This window comes from Curcuma longa, unplaced genomic scaffold (genome assembly GCF_044706935.1).
Source record: "Curcuma longa cultivar G26 ecotype Majalengka, Jawa Barat unplaced genomic scaffold, ITB_CL_G26_1.1 contig_27266, whole genome shotgun sequence".
Lineage (NCBI taxonomy): Eukaryota > Viridiplantae > Streptophyta > Magnoliopsida > Zingiberales > Zingiberaceae > Curcuma > Curcuma longa.
The window spans coordinates 2,566-14,668 of NW_027433369.1; the positions used below are offsets into that span (position 1 = coordinate 2,566).

The following is a 12,103-nucleotide window of genomic DNA, read 5'->3' on the forward strand; positions in this document are numbered from 1 at the left end:
TGCCTTGGTCAAAGGCAATTGAATTAAGACAGACACAGACAACGGCTATAGACATTGAATCAAAATCCTTAAGGAGATGCTGAAATGCCACCACCAAAATCTATATGGTTTATAAGAAATCTTAATGGTTTTCTATACAATTACAGTAGAAACACTAACAATTTTATGTACCTCGATACTAAAATTCCAAAAAATGGCATAATTCTAGTCAGATTAGTGTTTTGACTTTAACAACTACGGATTAGTAACTATTACACATACTAAGCACCCCAAACAATTTCCTGCAATCTATTTGCATCATAAAACAACAGAATATATGGGCAGTTTAAAGGATAAAAGTTTATGATTAATGGTATGATCCAATATGGCTCAGGAATATTACTAGAATAGATATCTCATTCTTCTAAAATTTAATTTAGGTAGTAAAGTTAAATTGGTCCTTGAAAACCATACCCAAAACTACAAATTAAAATATAAATAACAATCTTTCTTTGCACCTATTTCAAGAACACAAGGATGGACAGATGCTCTTAGCCTTCTTGTAAGGAAGCATCTTCCATAGGCTCTGCCAGCTTCTCATCAGTTGACTTATCATCGTTATATAGTTCGTGAGATGGAACTCGCATTTGTTGCTGTGACGAAATTATACCTGCTATGGCTTTCATTGCAGCAGCTGTCTTGTCGGAGCTTACTGTTGGCTCTGTGATAGGCTCAGGAGAATCAGGTTTCTCCGTTGGCTCACCTTCTTGCTTAGGTGGTGGCACGAAGAAGGGTATTTTACCTCTTTGCCAGTCATGCAGAATCATCTTTGAAGCCGTCATTATATCAGGTTCACCCCCCTGAAACCCGATAGATGAGGCATCAAAATATTGACTTGGGAATTGTATTGATAAAAAATATAAGATTATGACAAACATGATCACAACATTACACTTTTTTTCAAACCAGGACAATAACATCACGACATACGAACGCAGGAAAAGGGGAACAAGAATAAAGAGTTCTCTCTGCTTCCTAATGTGCCCATCATTATGCTAAAAGACAGAATGCAACAGGTTATACATAGCAGATGATCTCCCCATTCAAGTTCATGGAATGATAACTCAAACAATCATGTGAAGAATTCTAATCCTGGTGATTGATAGCACCAAAGAAAATACAGAAAATTACAGCTTACCTTCAAAAGTTTTCCTGTTGATTTGCTTAACTGGACAAGAAAGTCTTCCTCATCAGTCCTGAACAAAAGCAGTTTATTAGATTCGTCGGTTACTACAGAAAAATACAGCATAATTTCAACAGTTTCTTTTTTTAAAAGAGGCTTTGGTTCACTTTAAAAGTTCAGGTCAGAAGGCAGAAAAGGATAGTCACGAGTCAAAATAAAATATCAAAATAGATTCATCAGTTACTACACAACTCAACATAAGCGGTCATTAGATTTGCCCAATGTCACATCTTAAGAATATGAAGCCCACTCCCAAAACAAAACCCACCATGGTGAATAAACAATTTCGTGATGAATTTCAGACCGCCACCACATATTAAACCTGTCATTTATATCAACATATAATTGAACATGCTCTTTTTCTCCATTCTACAATTGAAAAGGCTCCATAATAAATCTTATTCTGAAATCCTACAGATGATTACTTTGTTAAAGGTAACCTGAAAATAGTTGTTTGAAGTCGTTAAAAATCTTATGAAGCATCTTGTTAATGACCTCTCTGAGAGAAAGTCTTCTACCGATCTTCCTTTTTTACACAAAGAGATAAACTAGAAGACAAGATCTACTACAAACTGAAAAATCTATGATGTATCTCAAAGAGAAAAAAGATAGCAATTATACCACTCGTTAATTTTATATGCTCTCTGGAGATGTTCCCTTTTTACACGCTTCAGGACTTCTCCTATGTGCTCAGAGGCATCTTGCAAGTTTGTCACACGCACCTACCAACAAATGAAACCCAAATGTAGAAGCAATACAAACTGTCGAACATAACCAAAATTCAAGAAAAACTACAGTATGAACATACCACTCCCTTTAGAACAATGTCTGTTTCTGAATCCTTGTTCTGATAGACCACTCCAGGACAATCAATAAGGAAAATCCTTTTGGTCAATGTGATATATTGCCAAACCTTGGTCTCTCCAGGAATAGGAGCCACTTTACAAACCTGTAAAAGTGATTGGTGTTATAATCATTAATCTAATCTACAGCACAGAAACAATAGATGAAACACATTCCTTTTTCATGATAAGCATACCCAGGAACGTGAGCCACTTTACAAACCTTAGGAGTGGAGAATGTTATTTGTAGACATATTGCTCTAATTATGGAAAGAACTAAAGGGTTCAAGTTTAGAACAAATAATGTCATTTCAGGAAAAAACGAACACAAAAAGGATGGACATTTTCAAATATGACCAACAAATTCTATTAACAAATTGAAACAATTAGAATTCAGGCGCCAGAGGTAGAGGAAGAACAACAAAACTCTATCTAATGTAGTCAAAAGTAATTTAAATGATAAAGCCTCGTGTGGTCCAACTGAGGGATCCATGTAGCCGAACCCAAGTTCCTAATTTAGACAAGGACTCTATAAAGTAGGAATGCCAAACAAAAAAGAAATCAGAAAAGAATCCTTTTTTAGGAATTGATGTTCTGTGAAGCCCTAGAGAATCAAAATGAAATACCTCCAGAGACAGTTATTTTTAAGATATCATTCTAGCAAAGACAATCAGTTTTGTTATTTACTAAATTTAAAGAATCAAAAGAAAGGAAACAAGTTTTAGTTTCTCTACAATCCATCCTATACTAGCAATCTTGACTTCCACACACAGAGATTGGAAAGGATAGTTTCCTGTTTTGCAACCAAACAGAGTACAAAACTTAAATGGGTGATTGTTGTTCAGTATTCCATACCCCTTTTGCACTAAAAATAACACTTTTCAGAAATAGATTTACTTTAAGGAGATTTTATACTTGAAATTTCCTAGTCATCATTAAGAAGTCAAAGATTATTCTTTTTCTCACACTTGAATTAGTCAAGTGTGTAACAAAACCTAAACACACAATACAAATTCAAGATGTTGGGGTTACATTTTTCGTGCGTAGTGTGTTGATAACAGATGATTTTCCAACATTTGGATACCCAACAAATCCCACAGATATTGCTTGTTTGTCACTCTTCAAACGGGAGAACTGTCTAAGAACTGACAGAAGAGAACCCTGTAGGAAGACAAAGATGTCAGAGCTAGTTCAAAAAAGAAAGTTGAATGTCTTCTCATGAAATCATAAAGACCTTGCCAAAGGATTTGTTGATGCTTGCATGGAATGCTAAAGTAGGATATTCTTTTGAAAGTACCCGCAACCATCCTTTTGTTGCCCATGCAGGAACTAGATCACACTTTACCCACAAGAACACCAAACAGAAACCAAACCAATTTTTAGATATTTTTTAAAGGAATAAACAGAAAGACCATCATTAAGATCCTTTGAGATGTAAACCTTGTTCAGCAAGAAAACCATGTGCTTATGCTTGCAGTGCTCCTTTAAGTGCTTCTCCAAGTGGTAGCATCTTGTCCCTTGTGGGTCCCGAGCATCTAGCACCTATATGAAAGTCATTGAACTACAACTTTAGGATAAACTTGGCCTCAATTGATAGTTAAATTTTGATTGCAAAGAGTTACTAAAAAATTAGCACTTGAACTATGCTTCTGTACATTAGAGGTCTAAACTTTAGGAAACTACAACTGAATCTCTTGGATCTCCTTCCCTTAAAAACCTTCATGAGTGACAGTGTCATATGAGGATTGACTATAATATGTAGATCGTCTAGGCAAATTCATTGACTCAAACATGTGAACACATTGATAAACTTTATATAATTTTTAGCAGCAAATTAGCATATGATCTCTACTACAAATCCACAGAAGATAATTAGCATATAACCTCTACAATTTATGGAGGCTAACCTGGACTACCACATCAGACGAGTCCACAACTTTATAAAGCTCACCCCATATCCGCTTGCTTTGACCCTTTTCAAACATCGTATGTCTGACCAAGTCTCTTAAGCCATCTTCTTTATCTTCCTCCCTTGATGGAATACTAGCAGATTTCTGTTCATATGCATCTACAAGTATAGAATACAAATTGAAGGTCAAACAAATAAGAAAACACCCAAAGACACTAATGACTAAGCACTTAGACAATCAATTCAATTGTTTTACATAACTGAAAGAACCTAGACCTGGACAACAAGGAAAGCACAAGTTCCATCAGAAGCTAAGAGAAGTAACCTGACAAAATTTCACCACTCCATACCTTGAGAACTATCCGCTCTTTGAATCAATGATTCATAACCAAAAGCCAAAAGTTTTGGGCGCTTTCTTTTCTTTTTTGGACCAAAAGCATCCGCAAAAGGCTCGGTGTCAAGAAGATGTGCCTTGGCTTGCTGCATAAGACACGAATAAGGAAGTGGTTGGCCTATTTTGGATATGCTAGAGTAATTTTAATATATAACAAAAATAAATATGAGCTTGCCAATCATTCAGTTCAAGTATGGAAAGAAATAGCATGCCACTTCATTAAATGCATTATGGTAATGTAGTTAGACTACTCGAACACCAATCATTCCAGCTGACAGAAGTGTTCAAGGCAAAAGACACTTCATCCCAATTTTCACTGGTTGATAAAATCCCATTCACAATAGTATCACACAAGATCAACAACTGTAAGCAATATTGTATAATTAGAGCAACAACTCCTTGATGATTTAAGTATCCTTTAAATCAATTCACATGAAGTCTAAGGCCATTCCAGTCGCCAATATTAGCTACACATGATGGGATCAGTAATGTATAGATTAGGCTTTATCCTGACATCTTAAGTATTTATGTAAATGGTCAGCCAGACAATAGAAAGAAAAAAAGATATAATTATTATATAGTTTAGGCTGATTTAATGATTCTTTCAGAAAATCTAATATAAAATTTAAACTGTGAATTATATATATATATATAAGTACTTTAATCCACATGTAGTTTTTTCCTTAATTGATTACACCTTGATATTTAATATACTGACTCTTTTTCATTAATCATTCTTTTAGAATCAATATATTCGTTATTTTAATATGTAAAATTTGTTGTTGTGTTGACAATTGCTGCAAATTGTTTTTTATCTATGTCATGATCTCTAATTGTTTGTATTATAATTTCTGACATGGTGGGTAATATATAATAAGAATTGCTAGATTAGCCAACTGGTAACAAGGTTTAACTGAGCTACTTAGGACTCCAAAAAACCTTGAGACTGATGTGTTTGCATGCGTCAGATACCTTTGTATCACCTCCTTTGTGCCATCTTCAGATAGATATTACAGAAAAATAATGTGGAGCATGACTCCTGCATTGGGAGGGCAACAACCTCCTAATCAATAAGATCACTCCTGGCTCTTACAATTTTGCTACTTAGTTTTCTCCCTTATTTTTTCTCCCTTCTATGATCTCTCTTAGTTAACATTTTTCTAGTGTCTTGTTCTGAAATCAATTAGGTTGGTTGCATCCCAAAACAATGAATTGACTCAAGTCCATTGAGGGTTTTTTAGCTAATTGAGGTCCTTCTCAGGAGCCTTTTCATATTTTGGCATTATATCATTCTCCAGTTTACACAATTGGATCAGCAATGGGACACATTCTAAACCAATCTCGAAAATGGAATCAGCAGAATCTAAAATTTCATGATGCAGAAAAGAATCAAAGAGAATAAATTGGAATTTTTTCCATTCTAGAAGAAATTATTTTTCTTTGATAGCACTACCTTTAAACAGAATACTAAAAGAATTCATAAAATGCATTGAAAACATTACATGTCAATTTCATAAATTGGATACCTATCAACTATTTTAACGGTTTAACGGCATTGGACTGATATGCCATCCGAACCTACATTGACAGAGTTACACAAGCAGCACCACAGAGGAACAAGATCTATTTTCTGTTTTTGGTAAAACACCATTTTAAAATTATTCTTCTGCAAGTATTAATAGTAAAGAAGAATTTCATACCTTCTGATGATCCTGTAAAAGGGACATAGGAAGTTTCCTTTCCTTCAATATCACGTTGTAGTTATTTGAGAGTCGGTTCTGCAGCTCCTCTCGGAAGAATTCAAGTTCTTTTTGATTCACAACTCGCGTGTTTCCTGAAATACAAATGCAATAACACCAAATAATCAACCACCCCAAGTAAACTTAAATCATTCTTCGACAAACGCAAAAAAAAAAAACAAGATCATTCATATCATCTCGGTAGGAAAACAATAACTAGAACCGCGAGTCGAAAGAGATTCTTTTTCTAAACATAAATCTATCGGGCACAAATGAACTCCATGATTTGAAGTTGAAAGGAAAACTTATTATTGGAAATTATGCAACGCAAAAATTGCTCATTTTAGTAAAAGAAAAAAAAAGTGAAAAAAAAACAAAACAGATTCAGGGAGGGAGAAATAGGACAACAAAAGCCACAAGCGAAATTCGAACAAAATCGAGTAAGTAACGCACCGAACCATCGACGATCGGGCTCGATCCTGGTGGAAGGGAGCTCCTTGGACTGGAGCTCGTGTCTCAAAACCTTCCCCTTTCGGTCCCTCTTCGGCCTGCTGTTATACATCTTGAGCCGCCGCACCGTCGCGCCGGTCCGGGCGCCTTTGTCCACCCCGGCGCCATTGCTTCGATTGACATCGAGGGAGTGCTTGGGCTTTCCGGAGACATTGACCTTCCTCTCCTTCTTCTTCGTCATCGCCGCCGGGGTGCGAACCCAGCGCACGAAATATGGAGAAGCAAAGCTGAGCCTTTTGCGGGAAGTAGGGTTTTATGATGGAGCGGTGGAATTGAGGTAATGGGCCGGAACAATTCTCTGTTGTAGTGTCGCTAGCCCGCATAAGGAATAGGCCCAAAACTTTTGGTAACAACATTCTTACGAAACACCTTTAAATTTCAAATATTACTTATAATAAGTCTCAATAAAGCAAACTACTTAAAGTATCCTAGAAACTTCTTTAATTTTTGAAAATTACTTTTCAAAGTCTCAAACTAAACTATTTGAAGTATCCAAGTAACACCTTTAAAATTTAATAATTACTTATCAAAATTCATTACCTAGTGCCAAACAAACCTTATTCTAGGGTTTTATATTTTTGTGATTTTTAGTATGATTTTACATGATAATAATAATTAGGGTTGTAAATTTCTTACTGGTGGAATATTTCAAAGTTTATAAGGTGCGTATGGTTCAAGATCAACAAAAAAGAGAATTCTGATTTTATAGATATATTTTTATATATATTGGAAATATTAAAGGTAAGAATTCCTAGTTTTCTCAATTGATATTAAAAGAAGAGTGTAGGTTAGACTAACTGAGAAAATATTATATATGTTTGGTTAATAATTTGTTTGGATTTTTATTGTAATTATTATGTCATGTTTTATAGGCTTGGATTATCTTGGTATAGGTTTGAAAACAAAGTTAAATTGTTTATTATCTTTCTTTGAATGTTATTTGGCTGTTTACTAAGATAGATAATAGTCTATTATGTAGCCTTATGACTAAATTATTCATTATAGAAGCATTATATTTGGATCTGAAAGTGTGTTGTTCGAGATAGTTGATCCATTATTATTGTATTGGTACAGTGCATCTAATGGTATCAACAACACTTATGATCCTAACACATTTGAAGACCATGTGAATGAACTAGCTAAGGATAGGGAGAAGATAATCTAATTGTGACTTAGTGCATTTACTCATTACTATGATATTTCATTTATTTGATCTTTTTGTGAACATTCTTTGTTACATGTTAATTATTTTAGTATTCCTTTTTAATATACATACAGTAAGAGAACTAAAATAATTGTATTTGTCACACATGGTGAGAATTATGAATTATAGTAGGGGAAGTGTGTTACATTCATCTTAGACTCATCTGAAAGACCTTTAACTAGGTCATTATAGAATGTTCTATGGGTATTAATGATTTGGGAGCATGATTATTAGAGTTGTTGATGTTTAATTGTGTATCATGTGACTTTGGGACTATTTTAGGAGTTGAGATTATTAAATTCGCTAATATCTAACTTGAGACTACTTAGACTTAGATATGTGAGTTTGTCAAAGTTAGCACTAAAAAAACAAAAAGATCATTTGCAACGAATTTTGTGATAAATTTTAAAAAATAATTCATTATAAAATCTTTTTGTGGTAAATTTTGTGACAAAAATTTTTTCGTGGTTAATAGGCCATCACTAAATTTTGTGATGAAATCAAGTAAATTCATCATAAATTTTGCAACAAACTATTATTTTAGCATAAAATTCATTGTAATTTGCGATGAAAATATAATTCGTTACAAAATTCACTTATACGCAAATTTACAACAAAAATTGGTTTTCATCGTAGATTTATGATGAAAATCAATTTTCATCGTAGATTTGTGACGATAATGGATTCATCGTAAATCTGTGATGAAAATTAATTCATCGCCAAATCTACAATGAAAATATGTTTCGTTGCAAATTTGAGACGAAAATTAATTTTTGTCGTAGATTTTGATATACAGAGATTTATGATAAATCAACACATCATATTCAACATTCAAACAAGTCATATTCATACAAGCCAAAACAAATAAACTTTTCAAATAAACATACAAGTCACATTCCATACAACACAATACATTCCAATCTAACAAGTCAAACTTAAATAACATCAAACAACTCATCATATCCAACATTTCAATCTAACAAGTCAACATGCATATCCAAATGAAAATATTTCATATCAAACGGTCTCAAAATAATGACAAAATATACAAAAATATCATCGTCGTCTTTGTCCTCGACAGACACTTTCTTCTCCTTCCATACTTTTTCTTCTTTTACCAGAAAATAAACAAACAAAAAGTATCATTTTGTGCAAGAAATAAAATTATATAAATTAACACAAAATTTAATATGTAAAGACTTATTTCTTCCGACATGATTTTTCAATCCTTCCTTGGCCTCACCAATCCTATTCGAAATAAATTAACAGTACTAATCAAAAAATATAAAAATGAAGGGTTCACAAACTCAATCAAATAATAAATGCTCAAAAATATTAATTCTGAGACAAATAACATTTATATACAACATTGTCATAAAGAATCATCATCATCACCACCACCACCACCATCATCATCATCACCATCATCACTAGAACTAGGAGGAATCTGACTTGGAACAGAGCCTAACTGAAGATGTCACATTATGAAGTCCTATTATTGACGCAATTCTCTCATTTTTTGATCCCTTTGCAATATTATCCCCAAATTGCTAACTTCTTTAGTCAAATTTTCTATATGTGCCCTTACTGTTTGTGGGGTGGAAGAGGAAGTGCCAACAACTCTATGAGTTCAGCTTAAAGAACTCATTCTCAATATCCTTCTCCCTTTCGATCCTCCACTCGCTTCCAACCATATACTTATATTATTACCAATAGAGGACTCAAATCCATCATTATCATCACTAGCACCTGAACTTTTCTATGCTAGCTCTAGCTCATAATATTTCTCCTATATTGTGAGGACTCAGATACATCATTATCATCACTAGCATCTAAACTTTTCTATGTTAGCTCTAGTTCATCATATTTCTCTTGTATTGTGAGGACTCGAATCCGTCATTATCATCACTGACACCTAAACTTTTCTATACTAGCTCTAGCTCATCATATTTCTCCTGTATTATCATGAGAATAATTAAAATAAATTTATAATAACAAGATTTTAGAAATGCATATAATTTTGATTAGATATAATAGAAACATATATAATATAAAGCCAGAGCAAGTACATAACTAATAGAATCTAAGTTATAAATTAAAATTCAAGATAAATCCAAACCTTAATTGCTTTAGCTATATCCTCACTCCAAGTCTTATCTTTCTTTTGAAATGTGCAAGTGAAAGTGTCTATAAATAATAGTTTCTTCTCTATTTCCTTAGCCTAAAAAAAATACTATTAGAAATTGTCTGAAATATATTAATAAATTAGTGTTTAAAAAAATTATCAATTTACGTATATGCTCATCGATATTGATTGAGCCTCCCACATATGTCGTAGACGAGTCTCCAAAATTATAAGTTTAATTTGCTTTATTCTATTGACTCCTTTATTTACTCTCCTCATTTTGCTAAAAATTAGAGATCCTCATTCAATTTTCCTTTGTGATGCAGGGTGACTTTTTACCATAGTATTCACATGATTTAGTACATGTTGGATGTGATCACTATATTTTTTCTTAAAAATCTTTTTTATTTCCAATTCTTCATTCAGGTCCCAATTGAATGTCCTCTGGATGGGAAAAAATAATTGATTATATATTCACTTTAATTTTATATATAAATTGAAGGGGATATATACCTTAAACTCATTCCATCAGAGCTCTTTTGTGGACGTTGGAGTACTTGTATATGTCTTGAAAGCCCCTCCAATCCCCAATAATTATTCATTATTCTATTTATCTCATGAATAATATATATAAAATTTTAAAATTTATCATAAAGTTACAAACAAATAGTGTTAAATAATTAATATAGTTAAAAAAATAAAATATTTTAAAATACTTATGAATCTCCGTAAGGGACAATATACTCCCAAATGTCTTGCAGCTCAACAGCTAAGTGTCTGACTGAAAGTATTGGTGAAGGTAAATGGGAAGGTACTAGCGAAGGTGTATGGAAAGGTCCTGACCGATCAGGAGGGTATAGGTGTAGTGTTAGGTGTTGAAGCAGACTGATCAAAATTACTTCATCTATGTCTACTACATCGAGACTGTTAACTAAAATTGTTAGGATAAAGTAAATAAAAATTTGGTATATAATGAAGAACATGAAAAAACTTACCATATTTGCTAACAGATCAAAGAGTGCATAAAATCAAACACCAAGATGTCACCTCTAATGACCTAAAGAAAAAAATACAGTGCATTAATAGTTAAAATATATAAATTTAAAAATGTGATAGTATATAGACAACTAATTGAGCTACAAGCTTTATAAATTTACAGATTAAAACTAAATTTACTCATAAAAATATTACCATATATGAAAAAAATCCTCATTTTTTGTTATATAATAAAATTAAAATCCTCATCATCATTCTCATGAATTTCACTTGCATCCACATGTATCACTATGCTGAGATCTCATAATATTGGAATAATATATTCCTCAGTCTGAAATGTATTTGCAACTTCCTCTTGTTGATATGCAATGTCTTCTCAATGTTCCTCAATCTTTTCCGTGCTTTAATTTATAAACAACCTACCAATCAATTTGTCACGTTTCAAACTAGGATATGAAGTATAGAATACTTGAATCACTTGTTGTACTAGCACAAATGGTTTATATCTCTTATACAATCTTTTATGATTTATTTCAATCAAATTATATTGTGAATACACCTTCATCCCTATGACAGGGTTAAATCAATTACACAAATAAAATAACACATATTTTTGGGTCAGAGTATTCTACCTCTATATTCATAGAGCAAATCATAAAAATCATTGCTTGCATCTCCATCATCGAATGATTGAATAGATACCCTACTATTTATTGTAGTCTTTCCCATTTCATATTCTTGAGTATGAAAACTATATCCGTTTATGAAATATACTGACCAAGAATGTACCAATGCTTTTAGACCCCATGATGGCTTAGGCCTAAAGTGGACAATATCATGTCATTGTGAAGATATTTTGATTCAATCGGTACTAACAAGTGGTATCAGAGCGAGGCCGCTCTTCACCGGACTAACCGCCGGATGAGCTATAATCCAGATCTAACCATGTGGGTTAAACTTAAACAAAGAAAGTGGGTGCTCCCGTGTTTGAATCAAGAGGACCAGACACCAGGCAGGAAGTCCTAGTAGGTCGAGTGGACCGAGGGGCAGGAAGTCCTAGTTGCGCGGCTAGGCAGGAAGTCCTAGTAGGTCGGGTGGACCGAGGGGCAGAAAGTCCTAGTTGCGGCTAGGCAGAAAGTCCTTATAACGTCCGCCCTTACGT

General features: G+C 33.4%; 1 protein-coding gene across 1 annotated transcript; it reads right to left on the minus strand.

Moving 5' to 3' along the window:
• Positions 1-378: 378 nt before the first annotated feature.
• LOC141819002 (nuclear/nucleolar GTPase 2) lies at positions 379-6,811 on the minus strand. The gene is made up of 11 exons (XM_074706390.1): positions 6,560-6,811; positions 6,068-6,201; positions 4,324-4,453; positions 3,972-4,132; positions 3,505-3,606; positions 3,299-3,403; positions 3,097-3,225; positions 2,031-2,171; positions 1,844-1,944; positions 1,178-1,235; positions 379-839 (listed from the first exon to the last, which is right to left on the minus strand). The coding sequence occupies exons 1-11, from the start codon at positions 6,795-6,797 to the stop codon at positions 531-533; spliced, it is 1,608 nt and encodes a 535-aa protein (XP_074562491.1). The 5' UTR covers positions 6,798-6,811; the 3' UTR covers positions 379-530.
• Positions 6,812-12,103: the final 5,292 nt, after the last annotated feature.

Coding starts and splice junctions, on each gene's coding strand:
- LOC141819002 (XM_074706390.1), bottom strand. CDS start 6,797: ATGACGAAGAAGAAGGAGAGGAAGGTCAATGTCTCCGGAAAGCCCAAG. Junction 4,454..6,067: donor TTTTACAGGATCATCAGAAG/GTATGAAATTCT, acceptor TGTCTTATGCAG/CAAGCCAAGGCACATCTTCT. Junction 1,945..2,030: donor ACATTGTTCTAAAGGGAGTG/GTATGTTCATAC, acceptor ATTTGTTGGTAG/GTGCGTGTGACAAACTTGCA.